Source organism: Orcinus orca, chromosome 13 (assembly GCF_937001465.1).
Source record: "Orcinus orca chromosome 13, mOrcOrc1.1, whole genome shotgun sequence".
NCBI lineage: Eukaryota > Metazoa > Chordata > Mammalia > Artiodactyla > Delphinidae > Orcinus > Orcinus orca.
The window spans coordinates 1,857,578-1,878,816 of NC_064571.1; the positions used below are offsets into that span (position 1 = coordinate 1,857,578).

The 21,239-nt window shown below is 54.1% G+C and overlaps 1 protein-coding gene across 16 annotated transcripts in view; it reads left to right on the forward strand.

The window, feature by feature from the left end:
- The first annotated feature begins 2,300 nt into the window (after positions 1-2,300).
- The window catches only part of UXS1 (UDP-glucuronate decarboxylase 1), a 74,589-nt gene continuing 55,650 nt past the window's right edge, over positions 2,301-21,239 (forward strand). For 4 of the 16 annotated variants that reach the window (XR_004475615.2, XR_007470954.1, XR_007470955.1 and 1 more), the window contains exons 1-4: positions 2,325-2,498; positions 18,549-18,576; positions 19,836-19,899; positions 20,941-20,984. Coding sequence is in view for 7 of the 16 variants with exons in the window: in XM_049696173.1 (XP_049552130.1) it covers positions 2,405-2,498; positions 18,549-18,576; positions 19,836-19,899; positions 20,941-20,984 (230 nt within the window). In the remaining 9 variants the exon portion in view is untranslated. Of the gene's footprint in view, positions 2,499-18,548; positions 18,577-18,606; positions 18,788-18,852; positions 18,890-19,835; positions 19,900-20,940; positions 20,985-21,239 lie in introns of those variants that run through there. The other 12 variants (XM_049696172.1, XM_033401674.2, XM_033401673.2 and 9 more) reach the window with 10 other exon arrangements.

Sequence of the window (21,239 nt, forward strand, 5' to 3'; positions counted from 1 at the left end):
AAGCGTTTTTAAGTAGATCATTCATTTTTCTGGGCTGCTTGAACTAATACCTACCTACCAACAAAATCTCACCTACAACCCAACATGCTTGGAACCCACGTAGAGCTTCTGTCAGATTTTGCCTTAGGGCAAGTGTCAAAATCTTTTCTCACATCTCTGCTACTCACCTTTTATGTAAAAATCATGAAATTCCTACTGTACAGCACAGGCAACTATACTCAATACCCTGTAATAACCTATATGGGAAAAGAATCTGAAAAAGAATAGATACATGAATACGTACAAGTAAAGCACTTTGCCATATGCCTGAGACTAACACAACCTTGTGAATCCACTGTACTCCAGGATTAAATAAAAAATTTAAAAAATTAAAGTGATCATCATAAATAAAAATAAATAAAATCAAAATCAAAATCATGGGGGAATCTCCTGGCAGTCCAGTGGTTAGGACTCCTTGGTTTCACTGCCTAGGGCCCAGGTTCCATCCCTGGTTGGGCAACTAAGATCTCACAGGCCTTGTGGTGTGGCCACAAAATAAATAAATTAAATTAAAAAATAAAAATCATGGAATCATAGGGTCCGAGGAGCTCAGGACACTCCCTGCTCTAGACACTTCTTTGCAGAAATCATAGATTTAACCCAAACTCAAGATGTTAATGATGAGGAAACTAAGACTCCCAGACAAAAAGCAATTTGTCCCAGGCTGGTGTGCTCTGGCCATCTACCCAGGGGTCTCTCTCTGCCTCCAAAGGTAGTGTCACCTGGCATTCTCCTTGGATACTGCAGGGGTGGGGCTGGAGTTTGGGGAGGGGGGAGGGCTGGGCGTCCTGCCTGGTGGCCGGTCCAGGTGTGGGCACCTGGGCACCATCCTCAGGGAGGGGCTTAACAAGTTTCCTCCGACTCAATGACTCTCCACAGCTAATGGGCAGACCTGGGATTGGGAAGGTTGTATTAGAGTCACAAAGTCACAGCCTTTGTGCTGAGCGGTTCGAAAGCTGTAACCAATTACTGCCTTATTGCTCGTTGTGTTGTTCTTCTTGGAGGTTTACAACAAGGCTGAAGAAGGGTATTCGATTAAGTTTAGCAAAAGAACCTGGCATTCCCAGAGGTGAGAGGCGCTGCCGGCCGCTCTGTTTCTCCCAGGCGGCTGCTTGCCACTAGCTACCTGTTTTACGTTTGGTAGTGTATATATGTCCATGCCACTCGCTCACTTCGTCCCAGCTTACCCTTCCCCCTCCCCGTGTCCTCAAGTCCATGCTCTACGTCTGCATTTTTATTCCTGTCCTGTCCCTAGGTTCTTCAGAACCTTTTTTTTTAGATTCCATATATATGTGTTAGCATACGGTATTTATTTTTCTCTTTCTGACTTACTTCACTCTGTATGACAGACTCTAGGTCCATCCACCTCACTACAAATAACTCAATTTCGTTTCTTTTTGTGGCTGAGTAATATTCCACTGTTTATACGGGCCACATCTTCTTTATCCATTCATCTGTCGATGGACACTTAGGTCGCTTCCATGTCCTGACTATTGTAAATAGAGCTGCAATGAACGTTGGGGCACATGACTCTTTTTGAATTATGGTATATGATATGCCCAGGGTATATGCCCAGTAGTGGGATTGCTGGGTGGTATGGTAGCTCTACTGTTAGTTTTTTAAGGAACCTCCATACTGCTCTCCATAGTGGCTGTATCAATTTACATTCCCACCCACAGTGCAAGAGGGTTCCCTTTCCTCCACACCCTCTCCAGCATTTATTGTTTGTAGATTTTTTTGTTGATGGCCATTCTGACCGGTGTGAGGTAATACCTCACTGTAGTTTGGATTTGCATTTCTCTAATGATTAGTGATGTTGAGCATCCTTCCATGTGTTTGTTGGCCATCTGCACGTCTTCTTTGGAGAAATGTCTGTTTAGGTGTTCTGCCCAGTTTTGGATTGAGTTGTTTGTTTTTTTGATATTGAGCTGCATGTAAACTCCTTAATTTTAAAAGAAAGATGTTCCAGCCGATCAGAAGGAAAAAGGCACGGGGTCTGGACTTCATCGGTGTTTAGGGGACTAATCGTTGTCGCTGCCACTATTCCAGAAGCCGAGAGAACAGTCAGCTTTCAGAGGGAAGCGGTAAAGAACTCCAAACACCTGCCCATCCCCGAGTCCGCCCCGAGCGCTCGGATTGGGGTCTGAAGCACACCGCCCACGGCGGCCCACGAGCAGCGCTTGGGACCGCGCACGCGCATTCGCCGCCCGCCGGGGCCGCCGCACTGCGCCTGCGGGGCGGGGCGGGGCGGGCGTGGCGCATGCGCGCGGGCCCCGCCGGCAGGAAGCGGGCGCGGGGCGGGGCCTTCGGGCCGCCCCCGCCTCAGCCGCTCAAGTAGCCCAGCGGCCGCAGCGCGCGGCCCGGGATGCTGAGCCAGGCGCTCCTGCGCCTCGCGTCCGCCGTCAGCCGCAGGAGGATGAAGCTGCTGCTGGGCATCGCGCTGCTCGCCTACGTGGCCTGTGAGTGCGCCGGTTATTCCTTCCCGCCCGCGGCCTGCTCTCTCTCTCCCTCCCTCCCTCCCTCCCGCTCTGCGCGCGCGGCCGCCGGCCGGACAGGAGGCGCGGACCCTCGGCCCGGCTGCCCCGCCGCCCGCGGGGCTGCGGGCAGCGGTTCCCGGGCGTGCCGCGTCGCCGGGCTGGACTAGGGGGTGCGAATGCTGTCGCCCGGCAGAGACCCCGCGCCGGCTGCCTGCTCTTCGGAAAATTACTCCTCGTTTGGCTGTAGGGGAGCCCAGTGTCGCCGGACCCCGCCGGCCCGCGGCCGAGCCCAGGGGTCCGACGCCCGGGGGTCCCCGCGCCCGGGCTCTTGGCGCCCAGGTTTCTGGACGCCCGGGGGTGCCCCCGCCCAGGTGTCCGCGCCCGGGGTCCTGGAGCCTAGGTGTTCGGATGCCCAGGGGTCTCTTCGCCCAGGAAAGGAGGGTGCGGGTGCCGGTCGGCCCAGCACGGAGGCGCAGCGCTGGGGATCCCGGCGCCGCTTCAGCTTGTGTGGTTCTCCCGTCATCACTCACCGCGGCTGCCGGACCTAGGGCAGGAGGGGCACTTTTCAGGCAGAGGGTAGACCCTGTGGTTTCTTAGAGGCAGAAGCTGTCCCTTTAAAAAAAAAATTCGATGGGAATGTATTTTCATTGCTGTTATTAATACTTCCCCAAGTACCAAAATTGGACCAGGTGAGCTCGTTTGAATCCTAGCCACGGGAGTGATACACGCTGAAACGAAACACCTGCTCACCGGTTGAGTTACCAAGATCTGACTCCCGAGGTGAGGGAGGCTCGGCAAAGTGATTTCAGTTGAGCTCCAGGACGATGCGGGTGATTGAGACCCAGCCTGTCTGCTGCAGCCCAGCTGGGGGCAGTTAGTTGGGAGTAGTCTTCGAAGGAGGAAGAGCTAGTCTGAAGCGTGTGTCAGTCTTGAGTGAGACAGCCGAGAACCCAGGGGAAAGACCGCTTGAAGTTGTCTAACTGTTGTTAGGACAATAATTATATCTAAATTGGCTGCGAGCTTCCCCATAGGTGCGTGAGCCTGTTTCATTGTCTCCTGTAACTGTCTCAACAATCCTAGGAAATAGGTACTATCGTTATTCCCATTCTAGAGGTGAGTCTGTTAAGGCTAAGAGAAATCAGGCAGATTTACTGATGACCACACAGATGATAACCTATGGAGACCAAGACCAGAGCCCGGCTTGCCGGGGAGCTGGGGCTAGAACCCAGGTGTGCAGGAAGCTCCCTGGGGGTTTTGGGTTTTCTGAAGGTCGGGGGTTGTGGGATGTCATTCACAGTTCTGTAGACCAGGAAATTCTCCTGAACCCTTACCTTTGTCCAGCCCTTATTGCTGCTTGTCTCTGCTTAGTCCCAGGGGACCCCAAGGAGTGCAAAACACCTGAGCAGTGTTTCTCAAACTCCTCTGTGTGTCAGAATCACCTGGAGGGTTTTCAGAACACAGGTTGCCGCCTCCCCCCTCAAGTTTCTCATTCAGTAGGTCTGGGGTGTGGCCCAGCCATTTGCATTTCTAATAGCTTCACCTCAGATGCTGTTGGTGTGGTCTGGGGACGCCACTTTAGAACCTGTGGCCTAAGCAGGTGAGTTGAGTTGGCCACGAATTAGATGCTCACCCAAATGAGGGTTAAATTACGAACAGGTAGGAAGGAAGGGAGGGAATGCACAGGGGCTTGTGCTGGTAAGTGAAGTGTGTGTAGGAGTGACTAGGCAGGCCGGGGGGGGGGGGTTCCCCAGGAGCAGCATGTGCAGAGGTCCTGTGGCAGCCAAGAGCAGGGCGTGTTCTCAGAATGTGGAGAACTGCCGTGTGGCTGGAGTATGGACACGAAGCAGCTATGAGGCTGCCCTGGCAGGCGGGTTGGAGCAGGCAGGCCTGGCGGAGGCCTCGTGCCAGCTCCCGACGCGGGGGAATTTAGCTGTGAGGTTTTAGACTAGGGTGGAGGCAGTGCTGGTAATAAGCAGGGTTGGTAAGTCCCGGGCACTTCGCAGGGAAAAGCATGACATTGTGGCTCCCGACTGACAGCGTCCGAGGACATTGAAGGTGTCCGTGAGCCATGATGCCTGTGACGTCTAGCCTCTGCTCTCCTTGTTAATAATCTTTCCCTTTTGTTTGAGAAAACGCCCCTGCTCCCAGATGACACACAGCGCCTTCTGGAAATGCTCTTGTGCCCATGCGGGCCCAGCCTCCTTGCTCGCACATAATTCTTCAGTCCAGGCCCAGGGGCTGAGCACCGGCCAGCTTGCACTGCACTGAGGTTCTTCTCCATGCATGTGTTTTCTTCTCAGTAACGGGGATTTCAGCCCTTGTAGCACTTAGATCAGTGCTGTTAGCCCCTCAGAAGAGCCTAGAGGTCTGAAAGTCATGCCAACCTGCTAGGTAGATCCCTAGGCAGAGACTCAGCTGGAATTACCTTTAGTGTTTTTGACAGGCTAGAGTTTAAAAAGTCAAATAGCCTTTGCCGGGTTTGGGTTTGTTGGTGTCCCCAGGCACTGTTTTCCTCTCCCCGGAGGCAAGCACTTCGCTTCTTTGAGCCGATGATTTTGGTGTTTGTCCTTGTGCGTAGAATTCTAGATACTACCTAGTGGCTTTCTTCTTTAGAAGATTGTTTATTCTCCTTTCCCCCCCGACCCACGCAGGTGCGGTGTGATTTTAAGTAGCGCAGCACTTAGTGTTTACGCTCATGACTACATGTTGTTCACCTGAGCACTTAGTGTTTACGCGCATGACTAAATGTTGTTCACCTGAGCCCTGTGAACTCCGCTTTTCTTTTTCCCAGAGCTAATGACTCCACTCTCCAGGCCCTATACTTGTTGGACTGCAAGCTTTGTCGCTCATGTCTTTCTCCCCCAAGACGCTGAGCAGCCTCCCAGGCTCCCTAAGGAGGGGCCTTCGGACCCCGTGCCCCTGGCCTCAGCCCCGTTGGCCTGGAGATCCTGTCCCCCGACGGCCACCGCCTCATTTCAGCTGGAGGTCACGGGAGGAGCATTGGCAGGCGTTGGCCGTGTCTTCTCTGTCTTCACATTTAATTGACAGGTGGGTGGTGAGGCTCCATCCCTTCTGGGTCCTGGTGCCGAGGCTCAAGCCAGCCCCCGTCTCTCTGTGACTTGGTTTCTCCCGGGAGATCCCAGGCCCTGCCCTTTTCCTGCCCCTGGTGCCATCCTCCACGGCACACCTCGGCTCGGCCCCTCCGCACTCTGGTGTGCCCCGAGTGTGCATTTGTGGACGTGCGGTTGATAACTGGCCTCCTTCAGGACCGCCGTGCACGGCATGTGGAGCCCCTCCCAGAGTGAGGCCTCCGTGCCGCAGGGGGGTGAGGGGCACCCGTGTACCCGCCCGCCCAGGGATGCGCACCCGGCTGGTGACGTGTGCGCATGCGCCGGGTGCTTCCAAGCCTGGCCGCCCAGGAGCCTCGCTCTGCGGTTCTGGGAACCTTCCGAACTGTCCTTTGGAGCGGTACCCTGCGGGGGTGCGGTGGCCTGGTCTGCTCCTCTTCCTTTCGTCTCTTCTGTCATTGTAGACTTTGGTCCTACTTTTTGGAAACTTTGTCGTCTACCTCTTTTAGTGATAACATTTATGTTTGCTATCATTTTTTGTTTAGGAGCGTTCTCTTTCTCCCCGAATTTGAAAAACCAAAGAGTGTGGTCTTTGTGTCAGGGTCTCCTCTGCACGGTGGTCGTTTGCTCACTTTTCTTCCCCTGGAGAGTCTCTTCCCCCGGTGGCTTCCTTTCTCCTTGGAGGCTTTCCCGGGACGCTGGGCCGTCTGCTCTGTTTGCACGATCGATCCTGGGCAGGTGGGGGGCCCCCCCGGCTGCCCCATGGACCTCAGCTGTCTCACTGGTTGGTGGAGCGTCCAGCATCCTCCGGGCGGCGGTGCCAGCTCTCCCGGGCATCCCAGGGACCCGGGGCAGGGCTGCGGGGCTGAGTCGTACCCTGATCGTCCCCCGGCTGACGGGGCCCCGTGCCGCAGACCCTCTGCCCTCCCCTCTGCAGAGACGGACCGGGCGGGGCTGGAGCCGGCAGGGTGCAGCGGGCAGGGCCCTTCTCCAGCCTCCTCCGCGCGACCCGCCCCCGCTCCCCGTCTCTTGGTTCCTCTGCCCTCTTCATTCTTCTTCCCCTCCCGAAAGCGCTTGTCCCCATCCCCCTGTGCACCTTGGTTTATACCTGAAACAGCAGAACAAAGGTGAAGCCTGCTTTCTGACATTTCAGAGGCACTCCTTCAGCTCTGGAAAACGCGAGTTGTGACAGTAACAGCGCTCACTTAGGTTTGGATGTGTCCTGGGTTTTGTTGGGAGGACGCCGTATTTGTGGTGCTTTCCTATCCTGTCCCTGTTATTCCACCAAAAAGATGCTAAATCACCCCTGAAAACCACACGCGAGCATGTTTTACATGTGTTAGCTCTGCACGTGATGACAGACATCAAGCTTCTCTGAGCTGGGACTTTTGTGAGAGCAGTTTTCCCCTTGGTCTGATTAGCCCTGCGTAATTGGCGATAGTTAAGTCACTAAGCAGACAGGTGCTGGTGATGCCAGTGGACTCCTGGGGGAAAAGAGGGGAAAGAAAGGGGAAAACAGCTGAACTTGTGTAAGTGGTGCTTCCAGATTCCCCTGAGCCCAGGGGTCACTACGCTTGTTACCGCAAGTTCCCAGGGTCCCCCCAGGCCCAGAAATAGGAGCCTAGAATCTCCCCCCACCTTCTTGGTGGCCGGGAGGGGCAACCTGGAAATTGTTTTGACCCTCGACATCTACTGTAAGAATTTCCACACCTGATTTCTATTGTATTGAAAAAATAATTTAGCAAGCACCTAAATAACCCTCGGCCTACATATGCCAGTTCTTTTTCCCCCCACATTTGCTCATTCTTTTCATTTTTACATATATTTCTTTGTTGAAATATTTGAAAGTTGTAGACATAGTAATACTTCGTGTTTAAATACTTCAACACGTGTCTCCTAAGATCTGCGTTTTCTGTGTAATCTGATCACCATTATCATAGTCTAAAAATTAACAATAAATAGTATCATCTGATATGCAGTCCATATTTGAATTCCCTCCGCCCGCCCCCATGGTACCATAAATGTCCTTATAGCCTTTTCTGCTTTTTTTTTTTAATCTAGGATCCCGTCAGGGTTTACACATCGCTGTTATGCCTCTAACTCTTGTTTTTTCATGACATTTACCTTTTAAAAGCACAGGCTGGTTGTCCTTAAGAAACGTCCAACCTTCTGGACTTACCTGATTGTTTCCTCAGGATTAAATTCAGGTAAATATTTTTATGATAACGCTGGTCGATTTGCATCACATCAGGCTTGTCCACTACCAGTGCTGAGTTTGATGCCGGGAGGGGCTGGCTGCCGGCCACTTGACTGCCGGGATCCATGTTCCCAGGACCCAGCCAGGGGATCTCGGAGACTTGCAAGCCAGCGCGCTCAGCATCCATTACCAGTCCTCGCCTGGATCGGTTTTATGTTGGGATCACAAAAGCGGCAACTTCCTAATCCTGTAAATCCTCCTCTGTTTATTAACTGGCGTTCTTCCGGACAGAGGGACCGAGGCCTGCCCCTCCCTCCTTCCCTCCTTCCCTCCGTCTGTCTTTCTCTCTCTGTTAGCTTTCTGGGGGCTGCTGTAATAAATTGCTAGGAACTAGGCGGCTTTAAAACAAGGGAAATTGATTCTCCCACGATTCTGGGGGCCGGAGTCAGAAGTCGAGGTGTTGGCAGGGCCGCCGTGGTCCCCTCAAGGCGCCTTCAGGCTGCGGGTGCTTCATTCCCGGTGCTGGTCCCGTGGCCCCTTCCCTGCTGTCTGTCAGGTCCCTCTGTCCCTTAGAAGGTCACTGGTCACGGGTTCGAGGGCTCAGCTGGATAATCTAAGGTGGTCTTTTGGTCTCAAGATCCTTGATTACACCTGCTAAGACCCTTTTTCCAAGTAAGGTCAGTTTCCCAGGTTCTCGGAATTAGGATGTGAACATATTTTGAGGACCACCATCAATGTATGCCCCTCTTTTTTTTTTTTTAAAGTCACTATGGACTAGAGGTTCTATCTTTGAGCACTTCCTTGATCTCCAGATGCTCCAGGCTCATCTTGTGTTTTCTGTGCCCCACGCCTGGAATGAGCCATTTCTACAAGGAGCCCTGCTTCCTCTCAGTGGAGAGTATGAGTTAGAACTCAGGGTCTGAGCACTCACCGAGGTGTCCTTGCTTCCAGCTTTCGCAGTGGACAGAGCCAGGACAGGTGCGAATTTTTTCCAGTTGTGAGTTTATGCCGATGCCCCCAGTTTAAATCATAACGGGGTTCTTCGTCCCCTGCCCACTTCCATATTGCTATTTCCTCCCTCCCACTATGAAAATATTGTTTCTGACATCAGGAAAAACTCATTTGCTCTCTACTACCAGCCATACCGGTTTCAGAATCATTGCCTCGTTACCAGTACCAACGACAAGCTTAAGAAAATTCAGAATTTCTCTGTAGTTCTTTTTGTCTTTAGAATCTATCTCACTCAGGGTGTACAGTTATTGTGTTGAAAAGCTCCATGAAACATGCTTTTCTATGCCTGATACAAGTCAGGTTTATTTTTCTGTTTGTGCTCCGTTTATTTTAGGATTTCTCTTTTCTTTCTGATTGTTAAAGTGTGTAAGCCATTTCCATGGTTCAGAAGTCAAACTGAATAAAAAGCTATGTGCAGACGTGTCTTGCTGCAATCCCTGGCCTCCACCCTTTTCCCACTGTCATTAGTCCATTTTATGCATCGTTGGTTTCTTTCTGCAAATCCAGGCATTAGGCTGTGTGTATATACACACCTGCTACTCATCGCTACCAGAAGGTAGTGAATCACATGGACGGTTCGCCCTCTTTTCCTTTCCTGCACAGCATTCCCTGGAAGGCTCTGGTATCGGCGTGCGGAGCTCACCTTTGCTCTGTGTATCTCTCCTGTGTGTGTGCCCTGCATTCTCCGTGGCCAGGCTCCTGAGCAAGGCGTTTTCCTTGTTTCAGACACTCTGCTCTTGGAAACACTGCTGCCGCGAGTAAGCTTGTGCGTGTGGTCCCCCGAGCCATGCCCCAGAACACCCCCGCCAGAGCTTGTGGACAGCTCACCAGGCAGAAGTGGTGTCTCCTTCAGTGTGCATCCTCTTCCTAGGAGTGACGTCAAGCATCTTTCCGAGGGTTAAAGGATGCTAATGTATCTTTTTCCGAGGACTGTTCAGCTTTTGCCCATTTTTCTGTTGAGTTTTTGGTCATCTTTCCCCTCATTTTTAAGAGCTCTTAACACATCGGGGGTATTAATTGTCCTCTGTGAGGTAAGCTGCAGCTGTTTTCTCGTGCCTCGAGTGGTTCCCAGGAAGATATCTGGTCTTGGTCCCCGGTCCTGGCGCAGAGCTCCTAAAACCCTTGGGGTTTCCTGAGCCATAGGGGTGTCTTCTATTGTTCCTAAGATGCCCCTTTTGATCACCCTGAGTTTTTGCTTGGGGGTGACTCAGGGTGGGCCCTAGATTGGCCTGGAACGGGGCAGGTCACTGTCAGCCTCACCCCGCCACCTTTCTGAAGCTTTGTAAAAAGTCGTCAACAGTGAGGTGTGGCACGCTCCTCGGTGGGTGAGGAGCTGGGAGGGTGCTGCCTGGAGAGGCCGTGGAGGCTCTCGTCCCTCCGAGAGTATCCATTCGTCTGTTCCTGAGCTGTGTCCTTCCTGATAAACCGGCCGTCGTAAGGAGACTGTCTCTCTGAGTCCTGTGAGCCTTTCTAGCAAATTATCAAACCCAAGGAGGGGGTCGTGGAGCCCTGACTTGGAGCCAGTTGGTTGTGAGAAGCACAGGTGGCCCCGGGCCTGGTGGTGGTGAAGTGTGCCGTCCTGTGGGCCTGAGCCCCTCACCTGCGGGGTCTGCGCTCAGGGCAGATCGTTGGCGTCCAGGGGGCCGGAGTGCTGGTTGGTGGTGTGGAAACCCCGCACCCTGGGGTCAGCTGTGTTCTGGGGGTGGAAATGGATCTTAGGACGATTTTTCCGTTTCCCCATGTGGTTCTTAAGAATGTGGTCCAGGTGTTTGGAGGGAGGTGAGGGGCCTGGGCTGTGAGGGGCGCGGCGCCCTGGAGGCCCGGGGGTCAGCGGGTGGAGAGGTGCACGGGGTTGGACCCCGGAGCCCAGGGTGGAGGTGACAGGTGCAGGGACTGGGGGCCCTCGGGGCCAGGAGGCAGGGCTGGAGATCTGCCCGGGTGGGAACCCTTCAGCGAGAGGAGATGCTGTTGGAGGAGAGCCGTGCAGCTGAGGAGCCAGGATGTGATCCACCTGCCCCAGATGTTCAGACTCGGGGCTAAGCGCCGCTGTGTTGCCCCCCGGGCCTGTGGCTGGGTGTCGCTCGCAGCTCTGCACCCTCCCTGGACTCCTGCCTGCCGGGTGCGGGCTGGCAGGTGTGAGCCTGGTGGGGCGGGGGGAGCCCTGCTGCGGGGACGGAGCCCTGGGGGGCGGGGGGCGGGCGGGGTGTCCCGTGGGGCTGGCTTTGAGGGGGGGCACCCCGCAGAACCCCGCACGCTGGAACTTCCGTGTGTGCATGCACGTCTCCCTTCATCGTCTTCCGTTTCCTGCCTTTGTCTGTGTGGGATGAACATAATACAGTACGTGTAATACGCGTGGGGCGCGATCACCGGAGGGGGCGATGCGAGTGATGTGGAGACTTGGAATCCGGAGCAGGGGCAGGACGGGGACGAGTCACCTGGAGAGAAGGCAGAAGTGCCACGTGGGAGGGCAGACACGGAAGCGCAGCCGCACGGGGCCTGCGCTGGCCGGAGCCTGACGAGGGGGCCGGACCGGGGCCGTGGGCTCGCGGGATTCGCTGGGGCAGGAGCGCGAGGGTCTGCCGGCCACCTGGGGGGAGGGGCGCCCAGAGCTGTGCCCATCACAGAGGGAGAGGCGGCAGGGCTCTTGTGACATCGGTTTGGTTTTTATTTTAGTTTAATTTTTATTTTATATTGGAGTACAGTTGATTTACAGTATTGTTAGTTTCAGGTGTACAGCAAAGTGATTCAGTTATACGTATACATATATCCTTTTCAGATTCTTTTCCATTGTAGGTTATTACAAGGTATCGAATATAGTTCCCTGTGGTATGCGGTAGGTCCTTGTTGGTTACCGATTTTGTATACAGTAGTGTGTATATGTTCATCCCAAACTCCTAATTTATCCCTCCCCCCTTCCCCCTTTGGTAACTAAGTTTATTTTGTATGTCTGAGAGTCTGTTTCTGTTTTGTAAAGAAGTTGTTTAACGGTTGTCTTAGAACGCGGAGCCTTGGAGGCCTTGAGCAGGGAGGGGAACAGAGGTGGGCTCTCAGCTTGTGGGGAGATCGGCCGGAGCACTTGTTAAACCCGGGTGGCTCCCCACCCCCTGAGTTTCTGATTGGGGAGCCCTGCCTTGGCCTGAGAATCTGCATTTCCGGCGGGCTTCCGGGGAAACGCTGTGTAGCTCTGGTCCGAATGAGCCTCTGCCCTGTCTACCTCGAGGGTCCTGGGGGCCGGGCGCTGTCCCCTCTCCGGGCTCCTCCAGCAGCGGGAGTCCTCGAGATGACAGTTGAGTTTGGGGTCTCTACTGCCTGACCGGCTTGGGGATCTCATGGGTCATGCTGCACTTTGCAAGTGTGGTGCTGCCCTACCTGGACGGACCTAACACTTCGGCTCCCCTGCAGACCTTAGGGAACTTATTTCAGACTTTCCCTGCGGGCTGTGGAAATTGCAGTGATACCAGAGCCTAGAAAGGCCTTCCTTGTGTTTCTCAGACTGTCTTATGCATGAAGTTTTAAACGTGTGTCTAGTGTGAACAAGCAGAAATGGATTCTACTAAGTCTCTCATCTCAGTTAATAAGTGACATTTTTACATGTAAAGACTTTCTAAAGGGACCGATGTTACCTACAACAGCCAGTTTCTTGCGTTTTAACCACTTTGGGGCAAAAATGTTTCCCATGGAAATGTCGGGGCAGCTTTCTTAGGAAAGTCTCTGGGGAGGTGTGAGTCACTTAGGTGTTCTGTGCCGCATTTGGGGACCCGCCAGCTGGGACTCTGGAGGCTGCGGGGTGGGGAGCTGGAGGGCTTGTGCTGGGGCTCGTCCCGGAGGCCGTCCTGGAGGAGGTGTCTCGGGAGGGAAGCAGGGCTGGCGCAGGGCCTCCGTGCGTGGCCTGGGAAGGACGCCAGTCGCCAGCCTGCCGGGGCTCCCCAGACCGCCTCATCCGGGCCGCTTCCATTCTGTGTAACCGCTGGCATGAACGTAGGTCTGGCTGGTGGGGCAGGGTTCTGGGCCAGCTCTCCTCGGGTCGGGGGGCCGGGGGGCAGGGTTCCAGGCCAGCTCCCCTCGGGTCGGGGGGCAGGAGGGCTCCCCATTCCGTGGCTGCTGCCCTTCGTGTGTGATGCTGCCTGACCCTTAGCCACCTGATGGTTTTAGGGAGACCTGGAGGCGGGGAAGCTCCCTCCTCTGACAGCCCCCTGCCTTATCTGGAGAATTTTAAACAGAATAGTATCTTGTGATTTGAACCCTCTGATCGGTTTAGGATGCGTGTCCTTGTCTGCTTTGAGCCACCGCAGGGTCTATATCTGTTCCTCGGGGGCCGGAGTTGTGAGGGTTCGTGGGAGGTGAGCAGGGCTCCTCTTTCCTGGGCGCGTTTGATGCTGTGATCACACAAGGCAGGCAGCCTGCGTGGTAGGGATGGGGGCCCCTGGGACCTCAGCCACCCTTTCTGCCCAGGTGGGAGGAACTTTGCCCGGATCCTGGGTCGATGGGAGATTAAAGCACCTGCCTGTGCTCTGGTTCTGGTTGTTCTGGTTCTGGTTGTTCCGCTGCGTGACCGACCCCTTCAGGACTTGCACAGAGCAGCGGCTGTTTCACCACCCTCATGGGTCTGTGGGGTGGGAATTTGAAAAGCAGAGTCTGTTCTCTGGTGGCGTCTAGCCTGACGGTTGGGACTCACACAGCGGGGCTGGAGGGTCCCCTTCCCGGAGACTCGGCTGGCAAGTCTGACCCTGAGGACAGCTCGGCCGGCGTGGTTGTTGGAGCCCCCGTGGGTGACCTGTCTGCCCTCGGGTGGTCGCGGTCCTGCCGGCTGGCCCTGGGCTGCAGGATCTGGTGTTTTCAGCAACTGAGGCCCACGTGCATGCTGGTTCTGACCGGCTGCCCAGACTGTGGGGAGGGCCAGGACCCCTCCTCTGATGGGATGTGTCACCTGTGGCACCAGGGAGGGTCTCGCTCTCTGAACATCACGCTGACGCTGCGGAGTGCGGCAGACGGGCTGGACCTGGCCTCTGCTGAGCCCTGTCTCGGGACCCGAGAGGAGCAGGGGCGGCCGGGGGAAGGCGCCCACACTGCAGCGTCCTGGAACTTTCTCCACAGACGGTGCGTGGTTCGGATGAGCCCAGGAGCCTGGGCGGTACGGGTTTCCGTTGTGAATCCGCCTCTGGATGAAGCGTTTCTACCTGCGCAGGTGGAGCATCTTTCTCGGTCAGTGGGCTGCATGGCCCTGAGGATTTCACGAGGTCTCCGTGCTCAGTTTGGGTTTGATCACATGTCCCACGGGCGTCTGGGGGGAATGAGCTTAGCAGCCGGTTTGGGGAAAACAAGGCGCCTGTCTCCGTGGGAGTGGGGATGAGCCCGGGCCCTAGATGGGCTAGGCAGGCCTGGGAAGGAGGCCCCTGCATGGCCCTGTCACACGGCTGTGGGGTGACCTGACAAGTCACAGGTGCTCCTGACAGCGTGACCTTGGGCTTGGAAACGGTGAGCCCAGAAGGCCCCTGCAAGGGCCCTGGGGTCATTCCAGCGCCACCGAGTCCCTGCGCCACCTTGTCCTTGTCCTGAGACCCAGGCCGGGTCTGTTCAGGGTCTGTTCCTGCCCCCTGTTAGACACCTCTCCCCGTCACTGTGGGATGGAGAGGGAGGCGAGAGTGCGTTTGTCCCAGCCGTTACCCCTCCCGCAGCCGCCCCCCAGCTCTTAGCCTGTGACAAACCCGTGTCACACCCGCCCTGACCTCTGCTTTCAGCTCGCTTCTCCCCTGCCCGTCTGCCCCTCACACCCCTGCTTCCTCTGGTGCGGAAACCCTGCTGCCTTCGCCACACTGAGTGATGCTGGTCACCTGCTAACCAGGGCCCAGGTACCTAAGCGGAAGCAGTGGTGCTCGCCTTCAGTTCATGGGCAGAATCCTCGGGGGAGCTTGCCAGGAACACAGCCCCTGAGGCCCACCCTGACCTGCAGCCTTGTCTTCCCTCCCCAGGGACCTCTGCTGCCCTTCTCCTCCCAGGGCATCCATCTCCTGCTGAGCCCAGAAGGCGGCTCTGCTTCTGAAGATAAAAAGGACTAAGCAAGTGATGTTTGTGAGAAGGAAAAGCATTCCCTGACCTCCGTTTGGCTGGTTTTGGTGCCTGGCCTGCCCGTGCTTGGTGTTTTGAGTGAATAAGGACACTCCTGCTCTTGCAGGCAGACCCACCCTAAGCCGCTAGTTAAAAAGAGGTGTGCCGTGGTCACCATGACCACACGGGGGGCCACAGCGTACCCTGCGGGGGGGGGGGGGCGCTGTCCCGAGAATGGAGTGCCCCGGCGAGGTGCCCGGAGACCCTGTAAAGGCAGCTGAAGTGGTGAGGAGGTGCGGAGTCCTGTGGGAGCAGGGGCTGCAAGGGGGTCCGATGGTGGGGGGGTGGTCACGAAGCCCTGGGGTGGGCGGGGAAGAGCAGCTGGGGAGGAGGGCGCGTGTCCGGGTGCCGTGAAGGGGCATTTCCCGCCCACGGTCCGCATTATCCGTCTGTAAAGGGCGGCGAAGCTCCTGAGGTGCGCGTCTTCCCCGGCAGATCCCGGGCCGCCCGCGCTTCCCGAGGGAGACGATGGAGCAGAGCCCTGCTGGGGCCGGGGGGATGACTCGGGAGACCTGTGTGTCTGCTTCCCGGGAGGCGGAGGGCAGCCTTACCTGCTCTCAGGTGGTCTAGGTGACTGCTGGAGGACCGAGAAATGTCTCCAAAATAGACATTTTAAAGAGATTCAGGAAGAGGTTGAGAAGGAGAAAACGGAATAAACTAATAACCGCGGGATGATTTGGGAAGACGGTCAAAAGGCTGTCACCACTCGGAAGGCACCTTAGGGCCTGGGTCATCTCAGGCGCAGTTAGTTCCCTGGCACAGAGAGAGGGGGACGCTTCCGGGCTGTTTTGATGAGGAGCTAATCCTAAAGCCAGAATGAGACAAGGTACTCATTTCAGGTCCACAGTGAGGACAAGTGTCTCAGGGTCTGCACCTCCTGGTTCACGGGCACCTGGCATCCCAGGTGAGCAGTGACCCAGATAGAGACTGGGGACAGGGGGCATGCAGCTTAGCAGGGGCTCAAGAACCTTTTCCCTCCTTTTTACAAAGCAAGGTAAGCACATAGATACAAGGAAAAAATAGTCAGCATTTGAACTCAGTATTTTGGCGTCTTCAGACAGTCTTTTTTTTTTTCTGTGTAATTTTTAGTAGCAGATATATTTTCTCGTCTGGGGCCGTCACACCTGCATTATCAGGTTGCAGCATGGTTTTGTTGCCATATTTTTATTGAGATGTAATTGATATATAACGTTTTATTAGTTTCAGGTGTACATGTGATGATTCAATGTGCGTGTGTGTTGGGAAATGATCACCATAAGTTTACTTAACATCCGTCACCACACAGTTAGATTTTTTTTTTTTTTTTTTTTTGTGGTACGCGGGCCTCTCACCGCTGCGGCCTCTCGGGTTATGGAGCACAGGCTCTGGACGCGCAGGCTCAGCGGCCATGGCTCACGGGCGCAGCCGCTTCGCGGCATGTGGGATCTTCCCAGACCGGGGCACGAACCTGTGTCCCCTGCATCGGCAGGCGGACTCTCAACCACTGCGCCACCGGGGAAGCCCCACAGTTACAGATTTGTGTGCGTGTGTGATGAGATCCTGGAAGACTCACTGTCTTAGCAGCTACCTTCAAATACTTAGGACAGTGGTGTTAACTACAGTCACATGCTGTACACGACATCCCCAGGACTTATTTTAACCCCATTTCACATACCCATCCCTCACCTCCCACCTCCCACGTCTGGCAACCGCTGATCTGTTCTCTGTACCTGTGAGCTTGGGTTTTTGTTGTTTGTTTTTAGAGTCTATGTGTAAGTGAGATCCTACGGTATTTGTTTTTCTCTGACATTCACTTGGTGTAATGCCTTGAGGATCCAGCAGTGTTGCCGCACATGGCAGGATGTCCATCTTTTCGTGGCTGAATCATATTCCATTGTGTATATACACCATATCTTCTTTACCCATTCATCCGTCAGTGGACACTCACCTGACGTCTGTATCCTGGCTATTGTGAATAGTGCCGCAGTGAACATAGAGGTACATGTATCCTTCGGAATTAGTGTTCTCATTGCCTTTGGATAAATAGCCTGGAGTGGAATTGCTGGATCGGGTGGTAGTTCTGTTTTTAATTTTTTGAGGAACCTCTGCACCGTTTTCCGTAGCGGCTGCACCAGTTTACATTCCCACCAACAGTGAGTGAACCAGGGTTCCCTTTTCTCCGCACCCTCACCAACACCTGTTATCGCTTATCTTTTTTGATAATTGTTACAGTCATATTTAATGACTTTATGATTTCATCACGTGAATGGCTATATCATAATTTATATAATAGTTCCCCAACTGTAATGTATTTTGGTTTACTCTTAATTATAAATAAGGCTGTGACTTGTGAAGGCCGCTTTCTTGTGTGTATACTTATTTCCTGAGGATAATCCTCAAAAGTAGGATCCCATGGTCCAAAGGCATAAACATTCTTTGTTTTATAATGAGTAATGAATATAGTACAGCTCCATTTTAATTTCTCCCATTTCTTGCTTACTTGCCACTTTCTACTTATTTATTATCTTTTCGATCATAGTTTCCTCTTGTATTGGAAGAGGGCTGTGCTTCTATGGTTTCATCATGCCCCTTGTTCACAACGGGGCTCTCTTGCAAGGAGCATGATTTTGGACACTGAGAACTCTGCAGTGAACGTTTATCAGCCCCCCTGCTGGGTATCAGCAGGTGCAGTGAGAACATGCCTAGTGTCGCCCCTCACCTCAAGGCCTTCCCAAGCTCCCAGGATTGCCGGCCCCGGACTCCAGGGTGTGTGTGTGTTTGCTCCCTGCTTTCCCCAGCGTCTGGCAGCACCCGAGTGCTCCTGGCCTCGGGAGGGGCGCATCCCTGGGGGAGTGCTCACGTGGGGCCGTGTCGGCATGTGGACAGAGCCTTAGCGACACCGTTCTCTGTGGGCATCTCTGTGAGGTACACTCTGGTCAGTAACTTCAAGTGCGTGTCGTGGTCTAGTGTGTCTGTAAAGTCACCCCTGGTGAAATCCACTGCGGCAGCCGGACTGGTTTAGACGCGGTTACTCAGCTGTCTGCCGTCAGGGAGGTGGCCCAGCAGACGAGGCTGTGATGTAGGGGAGCTGGGTGAGGGCTGAGAGAGAGGACGGCCACAGGGTCAGGCCATCCTCTACTTCTCTGAGTCTCGGTCTCATCGACATTGGAGGGGGAGGGGTTGGACTGAGCCCTGGGATCTCTTTGATTCTTGCAGGTCTTTGATTCCCGTGACCGGCTCTTCCTCAAAGGCTGGGGACGTACTGCGTATCAAAGCACGTGCACCGTGGCACTCCAGGCCCCAGAAGGTTATGCCAGCGTCAGGGGTATATAGGGTCACCTTTTCGCTGATGTTTAGTCGCACTTACTATTTTATTTATGTAGGTACATATGTATGTATTATAGGCTTGCACGGTGCAGCATGCAGGGTCTTAGTGCCCCGACCAGGGGTCGAACCTGCACCCCCTGCAATGGAAGCACAGAGTCCTGACCGCTGGACCGCCAGGGAAGTCCCAGGACTTATTATTTTGAAAGTGTGCATTTTATTGTCTTCGTGAGCTATAGTTTTCATAGGCAACTTTAAGATATTGGTTAAAAGTTAATATTGTATTAGTTGGAGTCCTTGAATGTTGTGAACTTAAATATTGACTGCTCCTTTCTCTTTCTCTTACAGCTATTTGGGGCAACTTGGTTAACATGAGGTAATTGTTTTTAATAACTCGGCTGTTACGTTTGGGTTGAGAGGATACATTTCATTGTTGCATGTACACCGTGACGTCATGGGCTGATTGAGGACGATGTAAAAGCGGAACTGAGCTTGGTGTTCACACGTCCAGCGCGTCTTCTGTCCTGGGGTGTTCCGGAGGACGCAGCTGGTTATCACGCTGACCCAAGTCCAGCTCAGATGTGACGGTGAATCTCGAGGCAGCCGTGGCGGCACCTTGGTGCCCGCCTCCGGCCTTCCTGGCCTTGTAGACAGAAGAGGGCGGACCTGAGCTTTCAGGCTCCTGAAATGTAAATGGCATTTCTGGGCGGCTTGAGCAAAGCACTCAGGGGCACCTTTCCAAAGCCTCTTAGGGAAACCGAGGCTGCCCTCGCCCCCAGGAGCAGACCAGTGGATGCTTGAGCCCACTGTCCGTCCCAGGGGAGGGAGGGCCCGGGGACCTTCTGGCCTGAGTGAGCATTATTTGTGTTGCTCAGCAGAGCATGAGGGACACTTGTAAAAGTCAAATCCTTGTGTCAGTATTCTTAAAAAAAAAAAAAAAAAAATCAGCGAAAGTCATAAGCATTCATTGTAAAAACAGATTTGGTGCCGTGAGTACAGTTTTACATTTAAAGAAAAATCCCCTCCACTTTGTACTTCTTGGTGTGACTGTCAAAGACAGCAGTCGCACTGCGGTGGCAGCAGGCTTGGGAAGTCAGCGCAGCTGCGGGCAGCCGGGGAGGGTCGCTCTGCCCCCACCGGGCTCTTCACGTCCAGTGGGGTTTGCAGGGCGGCTGGGGCCGTGTTGACCCAATTCCTCCCGCCGGGGCTGGTGTGTGTCTCCTGACAGAGGCCCCTGTGTGTGGCTGGAGGGCTGCTCAGGCCCCATTAAAGGAGCTCTGTCTTTGCACTTGGAAAAACTCCATTTTGCATTAAATCCCAGGAAAGCCCAGCAGAGAAACTTGTACTCCCTATAGACATGCTTCCTGCCTCTAATTTACAATCCCGTGTTGGGTGGAATGTGAAAGTGAGATGGTCTTAGTTTAACAGAAGCGCCCCGTCAGGTGGTGGTGAGCCTGGGGTACGGCGCTGAGGGGCTACCCCCAGCCGCCTCCTCCCCCGCCATCCTGGGGGGTTGGTGCCCGGGACGGGTTCTTGGGGAGGAGGGGGCGACGTGCACCCTTTGGCCTGTGTTGCGGTGGTTTGTTCAGAAATACACCTGGGAGTCGCAGAGTCTTCCTGGTCTCAGTTTTGTAGTTTTCTACTCAACAGGTCCATCCAGGAAAATGGTGAACTCAAGATTGAAAGCAGGATTGAAGAGGTTAGTCTCTTTTCCAGACTTTGCCCCTCCTTTTCCTGCTCATTGGTCCACTTCAGTCCCTTTGCTTGCGCTGGTATCTTTATCGTGGCTGCTTGATGCTGACCTGTGATTCTGAAACCGTCTTGCAGGAAATCATTCCCTCATTTAAGAAGGACTTTGTTAGGCTGTGGCCGCACCTCTGTCAGCATTTGTCCATTTGTAAAGGTGCAGTGTGTTAAATCTGCCCTCCAGGCAAGATGGATTTAAGCTCTTATGTGACTTTTCAGGGGAGCCTTTCCAGGCTTCCTTAGAGGAACGGCAGTGAGGACCTTCACCAGGGATGGGGGCAGGGGCCACCCTCCACTCACCTGAGCAGGTGCCAACAGGAAACACGGCCCGACTCGTTTGCGAGGACCCGGGGACACACAGAGCAGGGCGGGCGCACGAGCGGAGGGGAGGCTGCGGCCTGCCTCACTGAAAGCCGGCAACTCTAGCCCACTTCACACCTTCTGGTTAAAATAATTGCTCGTGTTTTAGTCCAGCGTCGGTGCAGACTGTTGTAATCTGGGCTGTGGGAGCGCTGGGAGCTGCTCACGGTGACTTGGAGGCACATACCGGCCGTCCTGTGCAGCCCCGGCCCTGGCCCGCGAATGCAGTGGACACACGGCCTGCGACGCAGGCGCTGTGCTGATGGCAGGCGGCACACCGGGGGCAGCCCCCGGGGGTCCTCTGTCTCACCTGAAGAGAAGTGGGGCTGGTGATCACCTGTTTTCACGAGCCTGAACCCCCTTTGACTTTGCCCGTGAGGTCGGGAAGGAAAAAGGTGAATGTCCTGAGGGCTTAGGCATCTCTGGAGCGAGAGAGTCCAACACGCAGTTCGGTATCTCGATTCTAGGATTGTGAGTCACGGGGTCTTACTTAACCTCGAGTTGGAGGTGAATCGTAGGAGGAATTAAAGTCTGTTTCACATCACGTCCTGTCCCTCCGGAACATCAGGGTGGGTGAACGTGGCGGAGGACTGGGTTTCTGCTTGAAAACTGATACTGGTTATTTTCGTTTTAGATTGTTGAACCACTAAGAGAGAAAATCAGAGATTTGGAAAAAAGGTATGTGTACTTTTTCTTTTGTCTAAGAAAATACTTATATCTTACTGACCTTAGAAGGTCAATATCTAATGTCAGTTCATCTCACCTGAGTAATTAACTCTGTAATTTCAAAGATACAAGGCACTTTCAAGACAGGGACTTTTCCACGAGAACGTCAATTTTTACTCTAAAATTCGGATGCAGTGTTTTTAAATCTTTTTTTCCTTTGCTCATTAAAAAGTATTTCTGATGAAAGCTATGGGCTCTCTCCAGAAA